Here is a 26,312-nt window from a genome sequence, read left to right on the forward strand (position 1 = left end):
GTTTTTCAACCGTACTTTGCACACCTAAAGGTACTCAACAAAAGAAACCATGCGATACCTTCACCTGCTTGAAGCACGTGTTTTTGAGACAGGCATGCAGCTCGTTGTGCACAATGTCGATTGTTATGAGCTAGTTTCGCACTACAAGCAATACAATAAAATAAATGTCAAGGACATGTTATGGTCCACAAATAAAGCCTTCTTTGTGTGTGTCACACTAGCAGAGATCAAGGGACCCAAAGGTTCGTTGCCATGCAGGACGCATCCTATGTGACATGTGTTCCCACCCCTACATTTTTGATTATGTCTTTGGAGACACCAGATAAAGAAAATCACCAGTGACTTTTTTCGTATTTATTAACAGTGGGAATTCTCACGCTGCCAACTTAAGACATCTCGCAATTTGACAACAGTATATGCACTAAAATGCTTTACATTCGAAGTGTAAACATGAAGTGAGGGCACAAGGCACTGTTTCACGCAGTATTTTCCTAAGAATTGGCCACGGGGCAGCCCCTTTTCCTGATCCTACACAAACACATTTCATCTACACAGGCTGCCCCGCGGAACCTCCCTCCCCTCAGGGGCAGAGTGACCCCGAGCCCCTCAAGAGCATTTCAATTGAGTAAACATGTGTATAATTGAGGAAAGGCAGTGCGAGGAGCCCGATAGGGTCCAGCAACTCTTATAGCAAATACACAACAGTACAAGGAAGACTTTCTAAAAGAAATGTGTGCACATAAAGAGTACCCTTAAAGTGAGGTCCCACTCAGTGACTGGGTGCCAGGAGAAACAGGACAACATGGTTTTGTGTTAGAGGGTAGGCCCGGCATGGGGCATACTTGTGAGATGAAATAAATAGCTCAGGCCTGAGGAAGGCACAGGGGAGCAGTCTAAGGAGGTAATAACACACCGTAGGAGACCGCGCCAGGGGTAGACGCAGCATGGCAGCATAAGAATTTCCCCACTGGGAATGGTACCAAAAGTGTAACTTATTTTTGTTCCCACTTCAAACAAGGATAAAGATGGAGACCGCATATTCTTGCTAAGTGAAGTGCAGGCCGGGAAATGCATCCTGGATGAGCGCATTGGTCATTGTCTGCCAGCAAATTGTGGGTCTGTCTCACAAGTGATGAAACAGGCATATCCTCAAAACCAGTGTCAACACTGCAATACTGCAACAATCTCAACGCACAGTGTATGTATCACAATCTGGACATGCGTAACAATTTGTAGAGCCTTGAAAAAGGCATTTGCCACCCATTGCGGGAGTGAGCAATTTAACATTTTGGCTTCCGTCCTGGCATATTCGGGGACACATGTCTGTCGCTGGGGTTGCTGCATTCTTTCCATGTTAGTATGTTTGCGTGAAGACAGCATGCCGACACTACTGCTGTAAGATATTGTTGGAGTTCCATTTGAAGATATTGACTAGATGCCCAAACTTCATGTTCCGATGGTGCACCGGCATTACCGACTTATATGTTCACAGCTCTTTTGATGAAGAGTTTTTCACAGTTATTTAGTTTTTAGCACTTTCGCTAGTCAGTACAAAATCAAGTGTGGCTTATTTGAACCAGATATTCACTTGCAAGCCGTACTGTTTGCGTCTACCAGTTTGCTGCAGGATTTTTGACGCAACGTGGCAGGAATGAAGAAGTGTGTGAAGTTGAGCAGGCACTGTGCTGTGACATTGAAAAGTGTATTCATCTGCTGCCACCTTCAATATTGTACCGGCACATTCAGAGGCAGTCCCATCCCCATTTGCGAAATGCGGAGATTCTGTACAATGGCTTTTCCAAAATGGCCGCCGGGTGTTTACATTTTCACTTTCTTGGGAGGTTGTGCTTGTGGTTCCTGCTTCAAAACCTCCTTGTTGGCTGTGAACAGCATACTCTTATGCACTTTCTTACCAATTGTCTCCACCTGCATGAAAGGAAGCAGCAGACTGTTACCATGGGACTTGCATCATAACCAATCCCCCCCCTCTTGCTCCTCCAACATAACCATCGTCACTACACACGACTAGGAGCCAGCCACACTGCATATAGACACACCGAGAACTAATCTGATCCTCATACTCAACAAACTCCTCTGAGACTCTGGAAGTAACCATAGAGGAGCACACCCTTGCACATAGTCCATTAATCCACCAACACTACACATAGGAACACCAACAAAACACCTAACAGTCATCAGCGACTCTGGGCCCCCTTATAAATAGAACTAACCAGTAGACACAACATCCCCACTCCAACCTCATGTGACTCACAAGCCCAACACAAACACCAGCACACATCCAAGGCATTGAGTCCTACCCATACGGTTACAACAGGCGGGGTCTCTCGATTCGAATCAACACGCAACACGACGGACACAGACGCCAGCGCCTCCTGCTTATGAATCTATCCTATCCTCGCTAACATACCCCGCTCTCTCTTCTGTTGCAGAGCCACATGAGCCCCTGGCGACTGCCCTAGGGCAGTAGCAGTGCACAGTATAAAGAAACATAACATCAGAAGCTCAGGAAGGGATTGCAGATTAACATTACTCCTCATCCATGTCCCAGTTGCCCCCGCTCCTCCTGAGCTAACAGTTACCCCTAGTAAAGCTACAAACGAGTGATGAATCGACAAACCAAACTTATGGGGAAAGAAGGGAATTGACAAACATTCAAGCTTTATGGAAAAGAAGCAGAGCACAGCATGGGTCCCAGGGTCTATGAGATGCAGAATTGATGCTGCTGCCCTTTTCTTGATAAAGGTCAGAATTATGCCTCAACTACGCTGACACACTCTGAACATACAGAACAAAACTGATGATGGTCTCTGGAGAGTCTGTGAGCAGGTTCGATCCCTCGATGTTTAAATGACCACATCAGAGCTCTAACATCTCCCAATTCCATTTGTGAGAAAGACATCCACTCCCATTATATTCTTGAAAGCCCTAATTTTAAAATGGAAAAAATAGAATTTTATACCCAGGATTCCAAGAAATAAACAGGACTGGAAGGCTTTCTTACGCATGGATCAGGGAACTTGCGTGCTCCGCCCCACTGGCGTTTCCATCCTTCACGCAAGCAAATGAAGAGATTCACAACTCTTCGGACAGACCACATGCCCATAATGTGACTTTTATCCAGACTGCTTCCACCTCTCCTCTCCCCGCACCCCACACACACTTGAAGGAGAGAAAGAAAGCCATTGGAACGTGCCTGGAAGCCGAAGCGCTGCAGTTGGTCATGAAGGCTGTCCAGGATCCGCCGGCCGTCGAAGATGAATGCCGGCTTCAGCATCTGATTATAGATCCTGCCATAGTCCAGATCCTGGGGACAAATCAGAAAATAAAAACCATACGAAAATCCAACAGAGCATTAGCCACTCCAAAGCCAGTAATCAATGCGCATATGCCATAGAAATAGACAAGTCGGAGCTTCGGCCATTTTGCCTTTCATGTTCTGTCGTTTATGACCATATGGAGAGGTTTTAGATTTATTAAGACTTTTTAATATAGCTCCTTCTGATATTCCATACTCCTGGAGGAGGAAGTTACACATACTTCACATGAGAGAGGAGGAAAGAGCAGTATTAGCTCCCAGCTACCGCAAAAGCGGGCAGTGATCAGAATCTTGAAAACCACAACTGTGAAATAGGGAAGGATGCTGTTGCCAGACTGCTCCTTTCAACTTGCTATTGTTGACTTCTGACTCGATTTCATATGGGCTTCAAATTATAACGCAAGTGTTTCTGCAGGCAGATGACAAACTTTGCACCTGTGCAATTGCAAAATTGCACCCTATTAGCAGCAGGGCAAAGTTGTCCTAGTGGAAAAAAAACATTGAGGCCATATGAGAAAACATTAGCACCGTGACAAGTGCAATTTGTCATTGTATAAGCATAGTGCAAAAATCGCGCTAGTGCAAAAAACATGCACTTTTTGACCAAGGCAAATGTTTCCCTGAAACGGAATAGCATTGAAAGTGCATGTTTTTCCCTAATGCTTATACCATGAAAAATTGCACTTATCATGGTGCAAATGTTTTTTACACTATGGAAAACTTTGCCCTGGTGCTAATATGATGCAAAGTTCCTGGTATGTATTGTGAGTTCGAAAATTCCTCCCAAACTAGTGGCGTAGATTCTACCGATAAACTACAAAACCGCGCCCAGTGCAGTGCTGGGGAAAGAAGAGCCCTTCTGAACATTTCTTTTATCGGCATCGGGCGACATCTTGCGGTTATGTATGGAACAATATATATCATGTTCTAACTGAAAGAGGACGACTGTGAGTCGGGATTACGAGGTGGACAATAATGAACAGAATAATTGCATTTTCATTTAAAATATCTGGGGTGTTAAAAAAAATGTGATACACGTGATCCAGGCCATGTGCACAGACAGATATGAAATAGTAACTTAGAGAGGATAGTGATTTCCAAATGCCGTGGGTTGGTTTGGACATTTAAAGTCAAATGAAGAAGGAAACACACCGCCATAAATGTACCTGCATGTGATGAAAAACATACACACGACTCAATAAGGTGTTGAGACCACTCCGTGCTGTGGAAATCGCATTCGTTTGCAAATGTGTGTTAATGTCAAAGGTGCTAGAACCATCAAACACCGGAGCTACTTGGAAATGCGCGCCTCGTCAGTTTGTGGTTTAGGTATTGAAGTATCACTGGATCCGTATATTCCAGCTGTCGATCTCTGCCTCTAGAAAAGAGAAACTTTCTTTTCAAAGGGAAAGCTGAGAGCTAAAGGCATCAGTGAGGTCGCACACGTTATCTGACCATTTTCTTGGATGGTCCTCGGGCGGCATCTAGTGGTCACAGGTAGAACTAGCAATATATTTTTGTGCCCTATGAAGGTCGTCATATTATTTCTTGAATAATAAAGAGCCGGAGAACGATGAAGGGAATACTTTGTTTTAACTTCAAATGTCTTTGTTACAACATTTCAGACAGGCGGCAGAGGACATGTGCATAGACAAATATGAAATTACAACGTGGCGGGAAAAAAGTGTGTTTTAAGCTGTCCGGATTGTGTTTGCATATTTTTTTTAAAAAAAAACTCGGGCGAAGAAGGGAACGCGGTGTGTGCGCGCTACATGCCGCTACTACAATGTGATGAAAAACACATACATGACTAAAGAAGCTTTTGATGCAATTGTGAAACCACATTATTTTGGAAACGTGCGGTAAATGTGAAAGGCTGCTAGAAGCATCGCGCGCTTGAGCTCTGCGGAGATGTGTGGCAGCTAGTCCGTGTTCTGTGGCTTGGGTGTTCAAGTATCAACTACATGTCAGTTGTCTGTCCCTACTTCTTGAAGAGACAAGACAGCCACGAGTCTATTCACGAAATCCTAAACACTTTGCGCAAAGATTTCAGGTTACAATAAAGTGCGTCATTTTGCAACAGTTTCCCAGCAATCAATAGGCGACAGCAATTCTTTGTTGCGTGTTATTGCCTGTGTTTGTTAACCATCATCTTCCATTTGCGGCACTATTTTTCTTGAACGCTCAAGGCCTCTCCTCTCATATATACCTTAGGAGAGATCGGTGTCATTTTCTTACACTGTAATGAGTTCAGGCCACCACATGATCGCGCACATGGCGGCTTTGAAGACTCACCTTGAAAAGGTCCCACTCGGTGCAGATGACGATCGCATGAGAGTTCTCGCAAGCCGTGTACGGGTCAGTGCAAACGGTGACCAATCTGGAGACTGCAACGTAAAACACAGACCACTTAAAGAGCAGCTCCTTGGCAACAGCAACACCTTACCATAGCCAATGTAAACAACCACAAACACCCCCCCAACTTCTGACAATAAAACCAACATTTAAAAAGTGTAAACTATGAATGCTATTTTGTGGTAATACAGTTGTGCAGTTGTGAATGACTCGACTCAATGGCAGTTGTTATGCCATCCGCTGAAGGACTAAAGACTGCATCTCCCGCAACAGGATGACAGCCGTTCTTTTCTAAACGATACCCAACACTGTGCGACAGGTGCATTAACACGCCGAGCTGCCACTGCCATAGTGGCCAGTAGGTGTATATTGACGGCAGCCCTTCAACTTTAAAAGGACGCTTCGTTTTTAGACGCTCTGCATGGCTGTGCCGCTGCCATCTAACACAATGACCTAGATATTGAAAAGCTATGGGGGAATGGCGACACCTTTCCACACACATTGACAAGCTGTGTTTGTATTCACTGAAGCAGGAAGATGTCATCCCGACTGGAAAGGGCCCACGGAGTGGACAGCTAGAGGGTGGAGGCAGTCACTGGGTAGGGTGTCTGTACAATAGGCATTGCTAGACTGAATGCCCAAACCGAGGGAGGAAGGGGTAGTGTGGAACATAGCCCAGGACACGTGTACAACACAAAGACGGACATAAAAGCGCCTGTGGCCAACATTACAAAGAGTTAATTTGAATGTAGGTGGTCCTGGGAGAGAAAGGCACGAGAGGTGGGTTAGGTGGTGTCAAGGTGAGGGGGGTAACAGCGGTTCTGTTGAACACCAGTAGGTGGAGTGTGTCTTGTTATGAAGGACCCCACTCTTGGAATGGCTTTGAAGTTGGGGGGAAGAACATTCGAGTGGGGTCAGGCTGGTAAATAAAAGGAGTGAACGTTGGAGGAGGCACAGGGGGTGGGGAGTTAGGCCGCAGAGGGATGGGGAGTGGAAAGTCAGGGCAGGGGTGTAGAAAGGGATGAAATCAACGTGGTAGTGGGTGGGTTAAGCTACGCATGGATTTAAAGACAAGGCGCAGGAATTTAAAGAATTCAGTTTAGCCTGGAGAGCCCTGCCGCGCAGTGTTGGTGGGTAGAGGTGGCGGAGGATCTGGGTAGGTTGAAAAGGGTGTGTGTTGCAAAACTGAGAACTTTGTGGAGAGGAGCAAAAGAGTAGAAAGAAGTCGGAGGAGAAAGCTTACAAAGTAGTCACGTTTTCTGAACACCAGAGAAGAGACACGCTTGAGAAGATTGTGTTGGGGGGGGAGGGGTGGGTTCAGCTTGGCTGTGCTGTCCGCAGCCATGATGAATTGAGAGAGCTTCAGGTCGATATCAAAGAGATCCCCAACGTTGTGAGCAATGGGTAAAGAAGTCTAGGGGAAAAGGAGACGGAGAAGAGAGTGGGTTACCATTAGAGGCAGGGAGGAAGATTAATTCCATCTTAGAGGAGTTGAGCAAGAGTGCATGGAGCCAACCAGTGGCGAGAGCAGTTAGGCAGTTGTTTATGCACTCAGACTGCAGGTGAAGCAGGGAGAGGAGAAGGTCTGTGTATCATCAGCAATGAGGCAATAGTTAAAGCCTCGGGAAGACATTGGTTTACCCAGGGAGAAGGTGTAAAGGGTAAAGAGGAGTGGGCCTAATATTGATCCTTGGGGAATGCCCACAGAACGATGTGTGGGGGAGGTGCTGATGAGTTACTTGTGATGCAGGAGTGTTCAGAAAGATAGGAGGTTTCCCATTAAATGACCAGCCCCCCTCAGACTTTAGCCAGATCTTCTTAAGTTCCGGAAACTTCTCAAGACTTTCCCTTTGTCCTCTTCCCCATCCCTTGCTAACGTTCCCTCTGCGACTGGGGCCTGGTCCTTTCAGAGTCATACAGGGGCCAGTCCACCCCCTACCAGTCCCATCAGCATCCCTCGCCAGAACTTGTCCTCGGGCTCCCTTCCACGGACTAGCCCTAACCTGGTCCACCCTGTCCACCACACTCATCCTCAACTTCCCCCTCTCTTTCCAATGGCACTTGCCATCTTCCCCGCCACCCCCACCACTTGCCCACTACCCTCCCTTTGGGCACCTCACTCCTGCACTTCTCCCTCTACCCCCCTGCACTTGCATGGTAGGATTGTCACAAGACCAATATAACAGTTTTTGTTGTTGCACTTTCTTTCCTCGGCCCCGCCCCACCCCAACTTGTGGCGCCTGGAAACACTTGTGTATAGGCACCATACAAATGTTCAATAAATAACTAAATAAAATAAATAAGAGGAAAGAGTTTGAAGGAGGGAGGGATGACCCACAGTGTTGAAGGCGGCGCAGAGGTCTAGTAGAATGAGGATGGAGGTGAGATGAGAGTGGTGGGCAGTGGTTAAGAAGTTGGATATGTGAGGGAGCGCAGTCCCAGTGGAACGTTTGGACTGGAATCCAGATAGAGGGGGTGGCATAGCGAGTGCGCCTCGAGACAGCCGACTATCTGATTGAAGACAACCTTCTTAGAAATTTTGGAGTGGTGGGTAGGAGAGACAGGTTTATAGGATGGAGGATTGTTGGGGGTGGCAGTAGGCCTTTTAGTAGAGGTATGACTGATCATTTTGCAGTGGGCTGGGAAGATGCCAGTAGCGAGATGTTAAATAGGGCAGAGATGGGAGCCGGGGTGACAGGTGCAGGTTCCTTGACAGCTTGAGATGCACAGGGATTGGTGCAGAGCATGAGTTGAGCAGAGAGAAGGATGGGTATACATCAGGTTAGGGATGTGGGGGAGAAGTGGGATATCGTTGGGGAGAAGAAAGGCGTTGAGGGAGAGGAAGCGGTGGGAGATATAGAAGGGTGGACAGGGTAGTGCAGAGTTTGCTGATGTTAGAGGAGAAGTGGGAGTTCAAGTTACCCACGGTGAGAGATGAGGATATAAAGAGGTGATTTGGAGGAGAGAGCGGAGTCTCGAGATTAAGAGTAGGAGGGATATGTAGATGAACGAAGATGTGCAGGGTAGAGTAGGTTGGATCAAGTGTGGACGGGACAGAGGAGTGGCCAAAATGGCATTTGCTGGGAGAATTAAGGATTGTGAGAGGAACGGGTGGTTGGAGGCCATGGAGGGTAAAGAGGAAAAGCACAGTAAGAAGAGTAGGAGCATGGCAGGCAGAGTGCCATAGAGGGACCGTGTGAGGGGGCTCTGCAGGGGAGAGAAGTAGGGGGTGGTAAGAAGAGTAGGAGCATGGCAGGCCTAGGGCCATAGAGGGACCGTGTGAGGGGGCTCTGCAGGGGAGAGAAGTAGGGGGTGGTAAGAAGAGTAGGAGCATGGCAGGGAGAGGGCCATAGAGGGACCGTGTGAGGGGGCTCTGCAGGGGAGAGAAGTAGCGGGTGGCTTGTAGGGGAGAGAACCAGAAAGATCAAGCTTACGCTCTGTGAGATAAAAATCCCAGTTTGAAGGTGCATTGGTGGTGAGCAAACGCAGATAAAGTACAGGTTTTAGGTGACCAGGTGCAGATTAAATAAGAAAATACAGTATGGGGACTTTCGTTATAGCACTTAGAACACTCTGCACATAGCTCGTATTCTCCTGCCTTTGCCCCCACACCTGAATGCCCCACCTGCCCCTTACCTTGTGTCCCCCCCCCCATTCCCTTTTTGATCTGAAGTGGCATGAAGCATTCTGCACATTGTGGTCGGTGCCTTATACATTTACAATGAATAAACAGCTGGAAGTTAGAAGGCCTAGGGATAGTGGGGTCAGAGCACGTGTAATGGCGCTGCAGGGGGGTGGAATAAGGCCCCAGGTGGGAAGATCACTGCAGTCATTGCACAGGCGTTGGAAATGGATAATTACATTGAAGTCCGTTATTGAGTTAAAGGAAGAAGAGCGGCAGATGAGGGGCTGGAAACGATTGGGTGGGGGCCTTTTGTGTCCGCCTTAGTGCATAACCCCCCCAGGGTTTATGCCTCGCAGCTAGAAATGCAGTCATTCAACCAATATCTCGTGATGTTGCAACATCCTCAGCTAGAAATTGAACACGTGACTTCCCAACTCAAAATAGCAGCCTTATTAACTACTCATCATTGAGCAGTTTGCCAGAAAAGTAGTGGGAATCTTCAGAGCCTCTTCCCATTTACAATCCCAGTACTACCCTAGAAGCATTTCGCCACAAAGTGACAAAGGCCATGCACCGCTGTAAGGGAATCCCGCTATGCCTGTATACAACCCGAAATACCCTTCCCGGTAATCCGGGAGCCCTCGCCCCCCCAGACTGTAGCATTGACTTGCAGGGGCATAGAGGGAAAGGGCACCTCCACTAGTCACAACAGAGTCCTTTTTCTTACTCCTTGCAAAGTCTTCAGACAATCTGATCAGTGAGGGGCTCAGCTCTCTTTTAAAGCCAAATGGGGCACAGAGATTGGTGTGGGCCAAGCCTGGCTTAAGTGAGCCAATCCTGGGTCTCCACCAACAATCTTCAGTGATGCTTCAGGTCAGAACCATGGCGCTTTGCAACAGACAGGGGAAGGATGACACACATACTTCTAAGTCCCACCCTTCTTCCTGTCTGCTGTACATCAAAGTGTCTCCCTAATTAACTGAGCCCTATGCAGCGCTTGATCACAACATGGGCCTCCTTTGAAGTAGGGGGTTGCAGGCAGACCTTAATCTCCTACAATTCACATACTTCCCTGCTCTGAAAGGAGTGGTTCCAGACAGGACAGTCACTGCCCTTTCATACCAAGGAGGGGTGTTAGCGCCAAGTTGACGCATTGTATTACAAAGAGGTGTCAGCGTCTGGTCTCCATTGTACTTCCTGCTCCAAGGCCTTCCCTAAGGCCTGCTAATTAACATTCTTCAGTATTTGCCGCCACCCGCAAGGTTTGACAATGGCAATGCAAATCCATGGGGCCTTGAAATTCTAATCAGGCTGCCCACAGCCAAAGGATTTTAATGTACCCACGGCTGTCAGGTGTCAGCTACACATATCAGGGGAGGGCGGCGCTGGTAAATTGTGTCCTCCCAGAGTATAAGACTATGTTTCTGCTGTGCGGTGAGAGTGGAAAATGTGTGCGGGAATGGCCCTACATATTTTCGGCGGTTGATCTGCCATCATTCATTCTTTTAAATAAACAAAAAAAAGCCCTGGCGAGCGCTCTCTTCCCATGCGGATGGTCGAATCCCTCACACTAACCCTCTGCATTTTCAAAGCTACACCTGTGGCAATTGTCCATGCTTCTTAAAGGTGCATGTGAAAGCTGGTCTGCTCTGTTACATGAGAACAAATTTCTGCCTGCCATGAATGTCAGCATGTGTGACCGTGTAGAGGAGATCCCAAATAAAGCCTGCACTCCAGTCACCCATTTTGAAGTACCAGGAACGTTCACACCAAATTATGTGAGGTATGACGAGCAAATAAACCAGCAGAGAGCCGCAGTAGGACTCTGCCCCGTGCCTATCAGAAGAGCTACACCTATTGAAGTACCGATACCCATAAAACCATGGACAGTAAGGTATCCATTAAGGAAACCCTACCAGCACATGAGACAATATGAAGATTGCCCAAGTACTGTCCCGGAAGAAACCAAAAAGGTCTTAATGGAAGATGAATGGTGACGTCATGATAACCCGGACAGACACACAGATAGAAGAATTGACGACCCGAGAATGACACAAGGAGACGAAACACCATGAGTAAGGATATCGTGATCCTAAAATAAAGAATGATGTCCAAATGTACGAACATTAAGCTTTAAGCAAAATGAAGATAGATGCCCAGTTTACACCTGTAAATATGCTTGGAACCGCAAGAAACCAAAGAAAACAGTGCGGCTTGCTATGCTAAGTAGAAGACTAATGCGGCAAATGCCGTTATACATACATCTACCACAAACGAAGTACTTTAGTATAAGTATATTCCACTTTGCAAATGAAGCAGAATCAACCCAGATTACTAAAGGCCGAATGAGCAGAGATTCATATTTAACAAAACGAGAAGAGACAGCTGAATCGAAACTCGGCAGAAGCAACTCGTGCCAGGGAAGCCAAGGTCATACTAATAAAAGAAGTGAACAGTAGCTACATATAATTGAAACTTAAGAACAGAATAGCCTGTCTCTGAAAGGTCAGGTAAGGAGGCGTAGGCAGGTGGCAAGTTAAATAAGAATCAAATACACAAATTGAGAGAAACAAGACAAATTCACTGTGTGGGAAGCACATGACCAGCCGAGCGAGAAGCAGCACGGGTTCACACCTACGCTTGGCATCCTCCCAAGCAGAGATATCAGAACTTTTCCAGACAGAAGATGCAGTTTCGAGGCCAAGCACAGTGAAATAATTGACACATAGTTGCTGAAGCGATGATCAATTGTAACCATAATTGGAGAAAGGCTGGGTAACTAAGGGGCACCCCGCACCTGGCCGACCATTCTGCGTGCTGCTAAGCGAAGTGGAAGAATATGCATGGGGTTTGTGCCAACCCAATCAAAAGGGGCCAAATAATCTAAGGTCCTATAGTTAGTAGGACCAATGAGATGTCATACTTTTAGTGACATTTACAGTGGTCATTTTTGAAGGAAGGGCTTAGACGCCCACCTGACAGTGTTTACCCAATCCCCTCACTCCGTTACCATATACAGATATAACACCTATATTAAAGTTACCTTTTCCTAACCAATAGAATTGCATGTTAACTTTTGAGTCTTACACGTCAGTTATGACGCTTTTTGAGTATAAATGTTACAACGTGTATGAAGTTCGTTGGAGTTGAAGCGATAAGGACAATCGCATCATTGCTGATTTCCATGAATCCTCGTTTTTTGTACTTGTCATTAAACAGACTCCCTTTGCCAAACCATTGAGTTGTCCTTATTGATTGGTGTTGGAGTAATACATCTGCACCCCCACCCTTCTCAAGGGTGCAGCTATCTCGTCTTAAAGTACTTCTGAGCAAACCTCGGCTCTATGGGCCGGCCGGGGGTTTTGGAGTATAACCGGGATAGGGAGGTTTCATTGCAGGAGATTTGGTCGAAGTCAACGCCATTGAATTCTTTCAGCCGAATTTGGCCGCAAATATATGTGGGGTGTGGGTAAGGGTAATTTTGGCGGGGGAGGCAAGGGGGATTTACAGGGAGGGGGTTCTCCACCCTGCATATAGCTGCAACCAAATGGTTTAAAAGAAAAATGCGATGGATTTGGATTCGACCAAATCTCTGATAAAATTGGCTAGTACTGTGTGACTCCCCACCTCTAAGAGACTGGATTCTTTCTAAAATTTTGACAAGTGACATGCACAGAACTAATAGAACCAGTGGCGGCTCATCCATGATGGATGAAAGGGAGCAAAATTGCCACCCACTATGGAGAGGCAACAGGGCAGGCCCAATGAAACCAGAGCAATCCCATCCTGTTGGATTGTACCTCTCCCAATGCTCTGCCCATGGGATGCCCACATTACCCATCATCTCGGCGTTTTGCCAGTAGGATAGCACTACAATCCCTCTGCTGTGCTCCCAGCCCATCAAGACTCGGGGTCACTAACAGGGCCTGGAGGCAATTGCAGTTACCCTTTGCCCATTGAAGTAGCAGAATGTTGCAAGAGATGCATGCAAAGTTCAACCAGTCTGAGCCCAGCAGCAGTGAAGCCAACATTCAGACCCTGCCCAGGGAGTGCCCTGAAGAGCTACACTCAGCCCTACACATAACAGATGCATCAATCACTTTTACACCCAAAGAATAGGCGAATACACCCAAAAAAGAGAAATGGGGTCTAAAAATACTCTCAACAAACAATAGGAAATCAACACAAAAGGTGCACGTCCCTCTGCTTTCACCCACACAGCTGCATGGATATTCTTGGACCAGTAGTACACCTAGTGCCGCAGAAAGAAACTATTATTACTGCCTGATCCAAAGAACTAAACATGTACATTGTAATGTCCATCATAACTAGGTGCAAAGAAATGTTTATTACAAGGCTATTTTGTTTTACAGCTAAAACATGTGTACTCCCTTATAAAAATACTTCCATTAGGAATGGGACGTACTTTTTGACTCCCTAAAAAATAATCGTTCTCCCAACTTTAAAAAAAAAAAAAAAAATAGGGCATACAATTTTCCCACTTTAAAATCATACCTGGCGCACTGACTATGCCACGGTGTAGACTTCGGGATGACCAGCGCCATCATGTCCTACGTATCCCTCACCCCAGATTCACATCACACGAGGGCAAAGTGGCATTCCTGTTGCCATTGCCCAACGGCAAGGCCAGTCACCCACGTCTACTCAGCAGCCAGGGTTGGGAAAACAGCCAGGTAACTGGCACTGATTTAAGAAAAAAGAATGCACTGGATAAGGCAGGACACCAGATTTCACTGCTACTATGCAAAGCAGGGGTCTGAAACCTTTGGCTCTCCAGATGTTTTAGACTACAACTCCCATCAGCCGTAGCCAGGTTAGTCCATAGTGTGGGATCATGGGAGAGGCAGTCCAAAAATCTAAACGGTACCCTCGGCACCTTTCATCTTCACTTGTTTACCAACATTTTCCCTGAGAGGTCCTAAACTGAGACCGAAGTAGGGCAACTCTGATGCGTATTCGCGGTGGTTACAGTGCGACGGAACGGAACCTGACAATGTAGCCGTGACATGTTCCAGTCGTGCGTGGTGGGAACAGGAAGTGCTGGCAGGCAGATGAATCAGAAGGGAGAGGCGGGAGGGAGTAGAAATTAAACCTGGGGACGAATCCGAATTAGAAGACAACAGCATCCCAAAAAAGAGTGATTGCTTGCATCTTATCAAGACAGTTCTGCTGGTAAATCTATGCCAGTGTCATGTAGCAAAGGGAAACAGCCTCCCCCCCCCCCAGCCCCAAGAATCCCCCGTTCTCAGAAGAAAGGTTGCTGCTGGTCCCTGCATGTACCTGACACCAAGAGGTATAAGCACCAGACAACCAGAGCACTGATAACCGACAGACCCAGGGGACTTTTAGAACAAAAACACAGCAAAACCCTGCAGTGCAGCACACAAGGCGATAGGGCTCTGAGGTGCACCGCTAGACAGAGAATGCATCACCAGAACTACACTGCTGGCAAACAAAGCTGTAGAGTACCCCAGCATCAGCACTACCATCAACCATGTCCAGCACCTCCATTAGTGACTTTTAAGGCAACCAGCAACCGGCAGACCACCAGGATAGCCACTAGAACCCTTGTTGACCAACCAGAGACAAGACTGTCGCTTTTGACTTTATCTCCCAAGTTTGGACAGTGGACAGAAAGGGCTGGGCATTTCAACATCGGGCCTCTACGTAGGATAGTACCGCTGCATAGGAACACCCTCAGCTAAGCAGAACCTGGTCTATCCCTCCCATCGACTCCTACGACAGATTAACTCGCGGCTGAAGGTCCTGTGGTTCCCATTGGATATCACCAGCAAAACCTGGTACACAAAGGACCTCCATGACCTTGGACACTGCCAGTAGCCCTAACTGGCCCTGAACTCTGGACTCTAAAAAGTCTCTTTCTAAACAGTCTTTTTACCTATAATCGTCGCATTATTTTGCTCACCGTCCCAGAACACAAATGTTTTCTTTCATAACATCAGTGTGGGAATTCCTTTATTAAATGGTGTACGGGGTTGGACAGCATCTTGAAAGCACACTGCCCCCTCCTGATAGTTGATCTTGAATGTTCAGCCCCAACCGCTTCTAGGTGAGCGGTGAGCGGGGGAAAGCTTAAAGAAAAGCCTGTAGCCTCGCTGTGGGTCAGTGGCTCTCACCCTCAGCAGGGAGCTCAGAGAAAGCCAAACTGTCTAACGGTATGGAGAAAGGAAATTGGCAACTCTTCAGGAAGAGACATGGATGTATATTTCAGAACGCCGAAAAGCCTGGAAAGAGCCACGTGTAGGCACGTCAGTGTCCCAAGAACCTCAGGTGGGATCATCAATGCTGCAGCGATTGCATGTAGCGTTGCTAAGGATACAGAGGCCTCGCGTGAGGATCTCCTGTAGAACTACAGCAATGAAGAAGGTCTCCTGAAGCATCGGCTGCGCCACGAGGATTTGGAGATGGTTGTCGAGGTCTTCGATACTATTGCTCAACCAGTTTTCTTTCCCAGACTGAGAACTGGTGGCTAGCTCACAAGTAAAGGGCAGGTCTCTGACATGGGGGCCGCCTGCGCTTTGCAAGTTTGAATGCTGCGGGAGGGCTGAGAGACGCTCGTACTTCCAAGGTAGATCAATCAAGTACCATAAAATGGGTGATAACAACGGTTATTACAGCACTTAGAAGAGAAGAATGTAGGATTAGGTACTACATAAGAACACAAATTATTATTATCTGGTTATCTCATATCTGTCTCTACAATGGTTTGGGTTATTTCTATCAATCAGATACTGCACCTGATACAACCAGGAAGCATTTTTATCTCCCAACACCATCTCAGGTGGGTGGGGTCCACCAGCATTCATCTCCCGCTCCCTTTCTCTTTCTCTTTGGTGCACATAGGCAACCCCTTGCTGATGTCATGCTTTGTCATTGGCTCAACATCAGCGCCATACCAGCCTCAGGCAGCGACACATCCATTTGAAGGCAGGGAGCTATGCCGGATACGCCCGCCACCCCATGGGGATTCAGAAAGGCCTCCAGGATACAGATAGAAGGGTGAATGCCACTTTTATTTTGGCAGAGCAGCTACGTCTACCCAAATACCGTTTAATTGGCTCACAGACCTTCACTCCCCGCCTCGTTCCATTTGATAAGCACGTTTTACTGTTCCTATAATTTTATTTTAAAAACAAACGGTTCCAGAATGGTTTCGTTTTCAAATGAAAGTGGAGGGAGAAGTTGAAACTTCCACTAAACGTTCCCTTAAACAGCAGGCGCATGTGTTTGGGGGATTGGATTGTGTATGGGAGGGGCGTGGTGATGGGGTTTGTGGGTGCAGGCCAGCAGGTGACATAGTTCCACTATTTCTTTTCGTACACTTCGACCACTCGTCATGTGGCAACACAGAGGAGGACTGTGCTACCTAAAAAATAAAACACATTTCCTAACAGTTTCCCCAACTTCCCATCCAAGGAAGTAGCTTCAAATGATGTAATGCTAAGAAAATAATTTATAGTCATGTAAAAGCAATTGCACTCCCCAGTGATACGAATACTGATATGTTGAAGCTATGCTCCCCATAACACCAAGAACCGAGCCCAGGAAACGTTACCTTCCTCCCTGTATCCCCAGCTAGTGAGCACCCTGCAAGGGAGGACGCGGAGGGGGGGGGGGGGGGTGTTTCGGGAGTTCCTGGCAGCTGCCTGTCTCGGCCAGCAAGGGTTGCAGTGATCCAATGCAGCAGATATGGGTGCTTTAGTGTGTTGAGAGCTCTGCTTGAAGCTACACCGGACTGAAAAACCGGAAACATGTATGCGGCCTCCTACTAGTGATTGGGTGTCTGCTATAGGAAGCATAATTTTGATTGGACGTTGAGTGTCCACTCAGCTCCCAGACGTGTTACTTAACAAGAGTCAGCATGCATACCTTGTTCCCAAAGAGGAGACTGCTAGTCTTAGCTATGGGTAAGACCCCACTACAAGAGAACCCCGAACAAAAACGAGCGCTTGCAGTTCAGAAAGAAAACAGGGCATTATTTTAGTGGCCAGACAGGAAATACGTAGAACAATTAAGCAAAATAAGGGTCTGTGAGAAATGGTTTGCTTGCTGTAAGAGCTTGTATGGAGCTGTTCTTCGTGCCAAATGTGCTCCGGTGGCAGTCAGAAGATGCCACATGCCTTTCTGCTTCATTTCGGCTGAGAAGTGTCACCTAATGGCTAGAATTAGCATCTTGGAATCTATTCTGGCATCTTCCATAAGCAAGTGTGGATTTCTGAGGCTCAGAGTGATCTGCTGATATTTTCTGGATTTGGTGATCCATCTGGCAATGATATTCTGGAAACCTCTGAATCGCGCAGGGATTTTCTTGGATTCGCGGATAGATGGTGTTGGCATAATCAAGATGCTGTGTGGCAGTGGTGCCAGGCTGCCAAGTTGGTATGTTCTCCAATTCTATAGGTTATGATTAGGAATATGTCCCAAGTTTTAGCCGGATGATATCACTTGCTGGCTGTAATATGGGGTTAACATATAAGAACGGAAGGCCTTACCTCGCTCAGGATCGTCCTCCATGATGCTGGACGGAGACAGGTCCTGTATCACTTGCGCCTTCTTCACCTTCGGGTCAAAGATGGCCAGGTGGGCCCCCTCGTCCATCAGGTATGTGCAGATGTGAATGCTTGAAGACTCCCTGCAATCAGAACAGTTTCATTAGGTTACTTGACATTCTAGGACATGCAAGTAAAATTGGGCGGTTATGGGTGGGTGCGCGGGTGCAGAGCAAAGGCCGCTGATGGATCGGCTGTGTCGATAGAGAGAGAGGGAGAGGGAGAGAGAGAGGGAGAGAGAGAAAGAGAGGGAGATAGAGAGGGAGATAGAGAGGGAGATAGAGAGGGAGATAGAGAGGGAGATAGAGAGGGAGATAGAGAGGGAGATAGAGAGGGAGATAGAGAGATAGTCTGTCTCTTTGGTGCATGAGTGTCTGGGTACGTTGTGTATGGCCAGGTTATGAGTGCTTTTCCTACAGGAGACGTGGCCTTGTATGAATCTGATTTTTACGGATAGGAATTGCAACAGCTTCGTCCCCATAATGGGAAAAGAGACGCTTGCTTAACGTTTTCTGCTGCATGATGGAACCAGGAGTAAGGCCGCCATGGCAGACCTGAGTGTACGCCTCGCTTCACATTAGTTGACACTCGGCCCCATTGCCCGGGACTGCACATTGGGCTACACAGAATACCCTGAAATGGATGCCATCTGGTGGCCCGGGCAGTGCTGGAAATTCAGGAGTAGTGTGTTCCCTCTGACCCAGTATGTCCTCTGGTGGGAATTATAAAAGCTAAAATACTTTCACGTGTCACTATATTGCAGACTTAAGTACAGGTCCAATGTTAGATATGGGGTCCACTGTAGGGGTCTGCAGTAAGGCAAGGGCATTTGTTCCTGGTGCTGGTTCTTCAACCTTTGCAACTTGGCAAAGTCAATGGGCAGCAACTGATCCAGTGGAGACAACACGGTTCCAGTGACAAACAGGACACACTAAGGCCCACGGGAGATGATGCTACTGGGGAGGAAATTACGAAGTGCTGAAGCTGGAGTACACTGCAGCTGCGTCGTTTGCCTCTGGCACTTCCTAGTGCAGGCAGGTGCAGTTTGTCCCCAGGTTAGATGAGACTGACTTCTATGTGTTCCAACGATATGAACACATTCTTCATTGTTGTGTGGCTTTTGTAATGTCAGGCCTCTGGCTTGGCTTGTTACTGGTGCTCTGGCTGTTCATGTACGGTCTACACTGGGACAAACAGCAAGACTTTCTCTAAAAACAGGGGGACTGTTCTGTGAGGCATGCAGCCCAGCTAAGTACACCGGGATGTTCTTTCTGGTCACCGGAGAAGTCTGATGTTCACAGGCACTAGCAAGCAGATCTAGAAGTCTGGTGTCCACAGACACTAGCAAGCAGATATAGAAGTCTGGTGTCCACTGACACTAGCAAGCAGATCTAGAAGTCTGGTGTCCACAGACACTAGCAAGCAGATCTAGACGTCTGGTGTCCACAGACACTAGCAAGCAGATCTAGACGTCTGGTGTCCACAGACACTAGCAAGCAGATCTAGAAGTCTGGTGTCCACAGACACTAGCAAGCAGATCTTGGCAGGAGGATTCAGCAGAACATTATCACAGTCAACTCTGGTTTGACTCTTCTCAGTTCCTACACCGTCTGGATGAAAGTCCTCTCCAACTTTTGTGTTTCAACTCTGGCAAAGTAAGGATGCAGACTCCCTGGTTACTTAGGAAAAATGACAGCTGAGCGCGCACACACACTGCTTACAGTCCATCCAAACATGTTGCAGCCACCCAATAACTGGGGGTGGTCGCCTTCAAACTTTCCTGGGCTCCTTTCCAGGATCCCATTCAAGATGAGGCATCATTGAGGAGTCTGGACTATCTGGTCTTGGGTCCGCGGTCCTGATCTTTCCAAGGCAGGCAGAAGCCATTAACATATTTGGGAACATCTTTGCTCCATTCACTCAATGAATAGAGTTTAGCTGTGTGGCTCGGTACTGGATTATTAACACGAGGACCCCCACTAGAGCCTCCCTCAGAATCGGGGGTGTTGCTGGGTCTGGAAAATATCCGGGGCTAAGCTAATGTTGGGACTCGGGGCTAGCTAGCCTTTTGGTTGTATCCCCTGAGCTTCTATCCGGGGCTACAACCAAAATACCACGGGGCTATAGCCCCCGTGTTTCCCCCTAGCAACGCCTGAATGGAGCCCACACAACTAGTATAAAGTTCTTCGTACAGGAAATGGGTGTCTTTGGGACACACTAAGCTTGGCAGACATAGGGCCTTTCCGGGGGCACATCCAAGAGTTGCATTCTCAACAGGGTCATTAAGGTGTTGGTAAACCACTCAAGAAAAATCTGAGGGCTTAACGACAGTAGTTTAGGACTTTCAACTTCACAATTACTCCACAGGATACCTCTCTACCTCTCATCTGCTGGCGCACATCCCTGTAAAGCTATTTAACATCTCCATTTCAGGTGACGCACAAATGTCTGATTTCAACAACTACAGGTATTTTCAAGCTCTTCTTGCCGGTTTTAGAAGTTTAGACATTGATTTGTAAGTATCAGGTTTACAGGTGGGAAATATAACTCTGAAATTAATTGCACACATTTCTTGCAAAATCAAGATAATAGTAATCAGTCAATGGAGTTCAGGCCCCTACCGGCAAGTTTTTCACTGAAGCAGGACTCCATGGGAATGGGAAATACCCGTACCACCGCCGCCTATGATATCCCGGTAGCACCGGGATGTCAAGCAGCAGTAACGGTGTTACAAGGTTGCGGGTAACCCGCCGCCTCTCAGCAGGTTTTACAGGCAACTTCGTAATGAGGACCAATGTTGAAAGGCAATCAATGGCCAATGAATGATTAACAGTCCATTTATACATTAAGGCCCTTATTCACAGAGCATTTGCCAGTGGAGTTTTGCCATTATAAACCGATTCTGTGAATTAGTCCCTTAGTTCAGAGTACTATTATATCACGTAAGGTCAGGTATACACCGGACACACATAACATGACTGAGACATCAATGGATACGAACTGTGAATCGACCGTGTGCAAACTGCCCACATATTACCTGGTATCGCCAGTGTCCTTTTTGAACGCAAAGCCCAAGATGGCAATCTTCTTATCTGTTACAGTGTTGAACAGGCAGCGGATGATACGTGCCGCGAACCTGTGGCGCTGGTATTGGTTGATCTCGATTACCTAGGAAAAGATACGTCAAGAGGGATTCCTTGGATCATTGGTTCACTACATACAGTTTGATATCTTTTCTATTTTAAAAACAGGTCAAATAGAATACCACAGCCAATCAGGTTAAAGTACGAGCAAGCACTATCCAATGAAAGGCTCCCAGTGAAGCCTCTATCTACTCTTGTCTGCCTGCCAGCGCTGGTCAATGGACCGGATTTTCCCGGATCCAAGATCCGGCAAAAAATGTCTCCCCGGGTTTTCGGAAAACTATTTGTGTCCATTACTTAAATGATGCGTTTGTTACCGAGACCCGGATTCGAACTCCGATAACCAGGACCAAAGTCGTGTGACTTACCACTAGACTACAGGAACTTCTGGATAGAACACTTGTGAATATTGCTTTCCTCGGCAGAAAATACTGAAGAACAGCTTTGTACATTTAAAAGATGTGCAACTCTTCTAGTTTACTTGCAACGTTACAGGAAACTCCTCCTTTCTTTAATAATGTATTATTGAATCCCCTAAAATGTAAACGGGAACGTTTATTTATATGGGCGGGGGTGCTAAGAAAATTCTTGTGAGTTCTGCCGCACCTTAACTTCCAACTCCTGCCAAGCATGCGTTCTCCTAAAACAACCCCCGCCCCTCCCCGCAGCCCCACCCCGCCCCCAAGCCCGCCTGCGGCTGGTGGGATCCCACAGTTAATAATTTACATTTCCAGAACTGCTGCCTACCTCTACATTTGAATGCAGTCCCACCCTTGGACCACAATCCAAGGTAGCCAAAGGTAAGTCAAACATGAGGGAGGGAGAGAAGGCCTCTGAGGTATCTGTACTACCCTGGACAGGTTAGTAGGGGAAGGAGTAACGGGCAGATAATGGCACATTCATTCCTAGGGAAGCTCTCATTGGAAATATTTCTTTCCTTCCTATGAATACTATGGTGTGAGGAAGGCTAGACCGTAATACCATAACTGAAAGTAGGTGGGGAGATATATATATATATATATATATACACACACACATTAAGAACTCATCTGGGTGGTGCTAAAACCCCAATAACAGGCTGAAGACTAGAACTATTCTCTGCCAGGCACCAAACAGCCTGATTTCAGAAATGGCACTCTTTTCCCAATATATTTTTCTGAAAGCAGAATTCAAATGAAAAATGTTGAGGTATAATAGGGAGTCTGTGGTGTGCTATAGATTACTAACCATCAACCGCTCTGGTTTGGACAAGCCCCCCAGAGATGTGTGTGCACGTGCTTCACTGGCCCACTGTTTATTGTCCCACAAATTAAGGTCTACCAAAATCTCGTCCCCCCTCAGCTTGGGTCTCTGCCTTTGGTTGCGCCCCATGTATGGCACTGGGAGGCCTTCTCAACCTTACTGGACCCTTCCAATATGTTTATATTTCATTGAGACATTTGTAACGTGCAAACTAAGCAGAATTAACTGCATCTAAGCGCAGAGGATACCACAAAGAAAAAAAAGGGTATGCTCCACTACCGTCACAGAAAAAAAGATTCCAACAATAACCGTTGGGGAATTATTTAAAGAGGAAAGCCTTCAAAGCCTTGTGAAACTGAATGAGGGAGTCCTTTATTTTAAGCTCCCTAGGCATGCTGTGAAAGCCTGGGGCCCTATACGGCAAACCTTCTGTCTCCCCTGGAGACACCGCGGCACGACGGGACCATCAGTAGAAGTTTATCAACAGAGCGTAGCATACAAGGCGGTTGCTATCTCAGTTTAATTGATCTCACAGAGACCAACACAGACAGTCCACCTTTTGGTGTTTTGCCACCTTCTGTGGCCTTTTCAGCATAGGCGTGTCCAGGGAGTGGCCTCAGGTGACACGTGCTACCCCTGGAATCTGATTGGCCATCCCAGGTGCCACCCCATTATCCTAATCCTGTGTGTGCTCCTACTTCATGACACGCCTGCTTAAGTCAGTGCCCCACTTGGGCCACCCCAGTCAAGAGTCTGGACACACCGCTGCTTTTCAGACAATGGCCAGCAGTGAATGATCACCAATGCTCACGTGCATTGTTATGGTGTAGTTGACTGGGATGGAGTCTCTGTGGTGCAGTAGTGACAGCGCCTCTGTTGTATTTGCATTGGTGCCTCAGCGCCTCACTGACACACTATATAGTGTAATAATACTGTTAATATGAACCGGGACTATTTATATAGTCCTCACAAACATCTACGGTTCTCGGCTCATTGGTAATATAATATTGCCCAAAACAACAGCTTATGTTTTATCCATTCCAAAGAAATGAAGGGCAAAACCAGTCCTAGGGGATGCAGTCTTTCTAAAAAATAAGTTCACTCGTATCACTGCTGTGGGCACTCAACTCACTGAGCTATCACACCAGCTGCATCTTCTTACGCGACTCTCTTAGCAATTATAAACATTTCATACCAAAAAGATGCAGTAGAAAAGAACGCTTGAAAAAGCAGCCAACCAGCTGCAAGTAAGGAAACGGAGGAGAAAATTAAGCGACCAACCCCTCCCCCCCCCCCCCCAACCACTCGATTTCCCCCAGGCCATGAGGGCGTCCAATAGTTCACCTGTTGCCAATATCGAGCCACTTCCGGTAGGTTGAGCACCTCACAGAGGTAAACCAAATTGAGTACATCTTTCTGGAAACAGCTGCCTCCAAAACCTGAAAACAGAAAAGGATACAGATAAAGTGGATTCCAGTAAAGCAAGTCTGGAAAGAGCCCATACACAGCTCCACCCGGCGGCCATCTTGCAGTGGCCCTCACCACTGCTCTGCGCCACACGGATCCACTGACGGGTCATGCTTTCAGAAATAATAACTGAACTGGCGCCCTGGGAAATAGATGACATCGGCTACTAAGCAAGTAAAATGATTTCCACCATGAGGTTCTTGGGCTACAAGTATAGTTGCTGATCCAAAATTCATTTTATACCAGACGTGAGCAACTTTACCCAGACCTGGTTTCTTCAGTGTGTTATGGTGCTTGTGGTTCTAGAATTAGAATGCAAAAAGCAAAACTACAAGTACCAGAAGGCAACAGGAAACAAGACTGGTTTAACTACTCCCATCTGCCATGACGACTTGAGATCTCTGCATTCATTCTTTCAGTAAAGGGGGCACTGCAAGCAGGGCTAGTTGGTACGGCCCGCCCATGCCTCTGACTGCACTTTACTCACAACTCCCCCCTGTCAGTCTCATTGCAGGCTACAGGTTATCAATTACATCTTTCTGGTTGCTCAAGAAATTGACCTCTGGCTATCAACGTTACCTCCCTGGATTGGGGATAGGGATCAAAACACACATCTGTCACACTTGAGCATTGTGTGTAACACTGTTCATGTTGCACCCAGCCACCGGCGCTAATCATTGGTACTTTCCGTCTCAGCACAGTGCAGAGGCGCATTATGCCTCTAGCTGATTCCAGCAACTGTTTCTGCACCAAATTTAGCCAGAGAACTGTTCATCTTGAGACAAGATCCTGCCCGTGTGGACACTCACCGACACTTGCTTTGAGGAAACAGCTGCCAATCCGCTTATCTGTGCCCACTGCGTGTGCCACCTCCTCCACATCAGCACCGGTCATCTCACAGAGGGCACTGATGGAGTTGATGCTGCTGATGCGCTGTGCCAGGAAGGCGTTGGACGTCTGGAAAAGAACAAGGTCACGGTCAGAAAAACAAATGTCCACACTGTGGGGCAGCACTCCCTCTTCCCCCTCATTCAGGGCTACAATGTCAAAGGATTCTCTCATTGGTTAAATAAATGAAAAGTCCACATGGGGAACCCGCCACTTAGACAGAGATTCTTCCTATTACCCAAACTAATGAGTTGAGGTCAGAATGAAATGAGTACAACACAGAAGAGTGATGGCTGCAAAGTTAAACAATCAAAAATGAATGTCAAAGGTCTTGGCAACCCTCCAGACCAGCGTTTTCGGCCTATAGAGGCCATTACAGAAGGGAAAGGACCATAAGCAAATCATGCTTAGTCCCACTGCAAAGGGGGCAGTCCAACCTGGACTGCTTGGTCACATCCCACCCACACGAGATGGCAAGCAGCCTGAGGCATATTGCTGTCTCATTTGGTATTGTCAGGGAGGTGTGGCTTGGGTCTACATGTAGCAAGCGCGACACACACTTCTGGGGATGGCTGCTCATTCAGGATGCGGCAACTCCAGCCCGATATAAACATGGTCTGGCATGCATTAGAAACCTCCCACCTTCGCTCTTCAATGCTGCAGGCATTAGGTTGTGGGTCAATGCAATTTAGGAGCCCAGATGCCTTCTAGGTCCAATAGCAGTGAGTGCCTTCCTTCACTAGAGCACATTTTGTGGGCCTACTATTTGACACCTCTTGAGCAATCTGCACTAACCGCCCCCAAAAACCGGACTGGGGCACTCAGTGTGATTCTGTCAAGATTGGTGAAGATCAGTTTAGAAGAGGCAGTATTTGAGTGTCAAATCCTCATTGATCTCATTAACCATGACATCCCTTCAACAGTGTGTGTTGATTAAGAGGAAGGGAGGTAGGAAGGGAAGAGGGAGAGGGAGACAGAGGGAGATAGAGAGAGGGAGACAGAGACAGAGAGACAGACAGAGACAGAGAGAGAAGGTATTGTGTAATGTACAAGCTTTCAATGCATGGGCTAGCTGGCCTGTGGGTCAAGACTAGTGAGCAGAAAACATAGGATACATCTCTTGCCCTCATATTTGGCCCATTATTGACCTTGGTGTTGCCTTCTATTCACCCCATGATTCTGCTTGCCCAGCCTGGACTGTAAAAAAGACAGTACAATGCATCCGTGTGTATGTGAAGCCTCGTTTCATTAATTTAATCTGAAGCAGCATATCTGGCTTCAAAGACATGTGCATTGTACAGCCGTCATATAATTAAGAAATAACACCGGAGTTGAGGGGCTTTACCCTGGTACCCGCCCAGAGACCAACTTAGAGGCACAAATGCACCAAGAAATACTGGGAGCGACCCCAGGTGATAAAACACCCCCTCGCCCCAGCCCAAGTATTATCACCATCAGCAACCAGGAGTACCTCAGTGTGGAGGAGAGGGTCCTGGAGTACCAATCCAGAGAGTCAGTTGGAAAGGCGACCAGTCACAGCAGTGGAGGAGGCTCGTGGTCGGGAAGGAGGCGGCGCTGTTGGTGTGGACCCACTCAGCAGGTAAGTGAGAGACTGGCGATGCAGGGGGCGGGAGGCGTGATGGTTCAACTCCTAGCTTTCCCAC

General features: G+C 47.2%; 1 protein-coding gene across 2 annotated transcripts in view; it reads right to left on the bottom strand.

Annotated features, from left to right (window-relative positions):
* Positions 1-339: 339 nt before the first annotated feature.
* LOC138582680 (UDP-glucose 6-dehydrogenase-like) overlaps positions 340-26,312 on the bottom strand; it is a 55,174-nt gene continuing 29,201 nt past the window's right edge. Inside the window, exons 6-12 of one of the 2 annotated variants that reach the window (XM_069654218.1) lie at positions 24,570-24,717; positions 23,638-23,732; positions 20,946-21,076; positions 17,852-17,991; positions 5,633-5,724; positions 3,215-3,325; positions 340-1,926 (exon numbers count right to left, since the gene is read on the bottom strand). In XM_069654218.1, the coding sequence (XP_069510319.1) occupies positions 1,819-1,926; positions 3,215-3,325; positions 5,633-5,724; positions 17,852-17,991; positions 20,946-21,076; positions 23,638-23,732; positions 24,570-24,717 (825 nt within the window). In that variant the 3' untranslated portion in view covers positions 340-1,818. The remainder of the gene's footprint in view (positions 1,927-3,214; positions 3,326-5,632; positions 5,725-17,851; positions 17,992-20,945; positions 21,077-23,637; positions 23,733-24,569; positions 24,718-26,312) is intronic. The other variant, XM_069654219.1, reaches the window with a different exon arrangement.

Source organism: Ambystoma mexicanum, chromosome 3q (assembly GCF_040938575.1).
Source record: "Ambystoma mexicanum isolate Mex_15411 chromosome 3q, UKY_AmexF1_1, whole genome shotgun sequence".
Lineage (NCBI taxonomy): Eukaryota > Metazoa > Chordata > Amphibia > Caudata > Ambystomatidae > Ambystoma > Ambystoma mexicanum.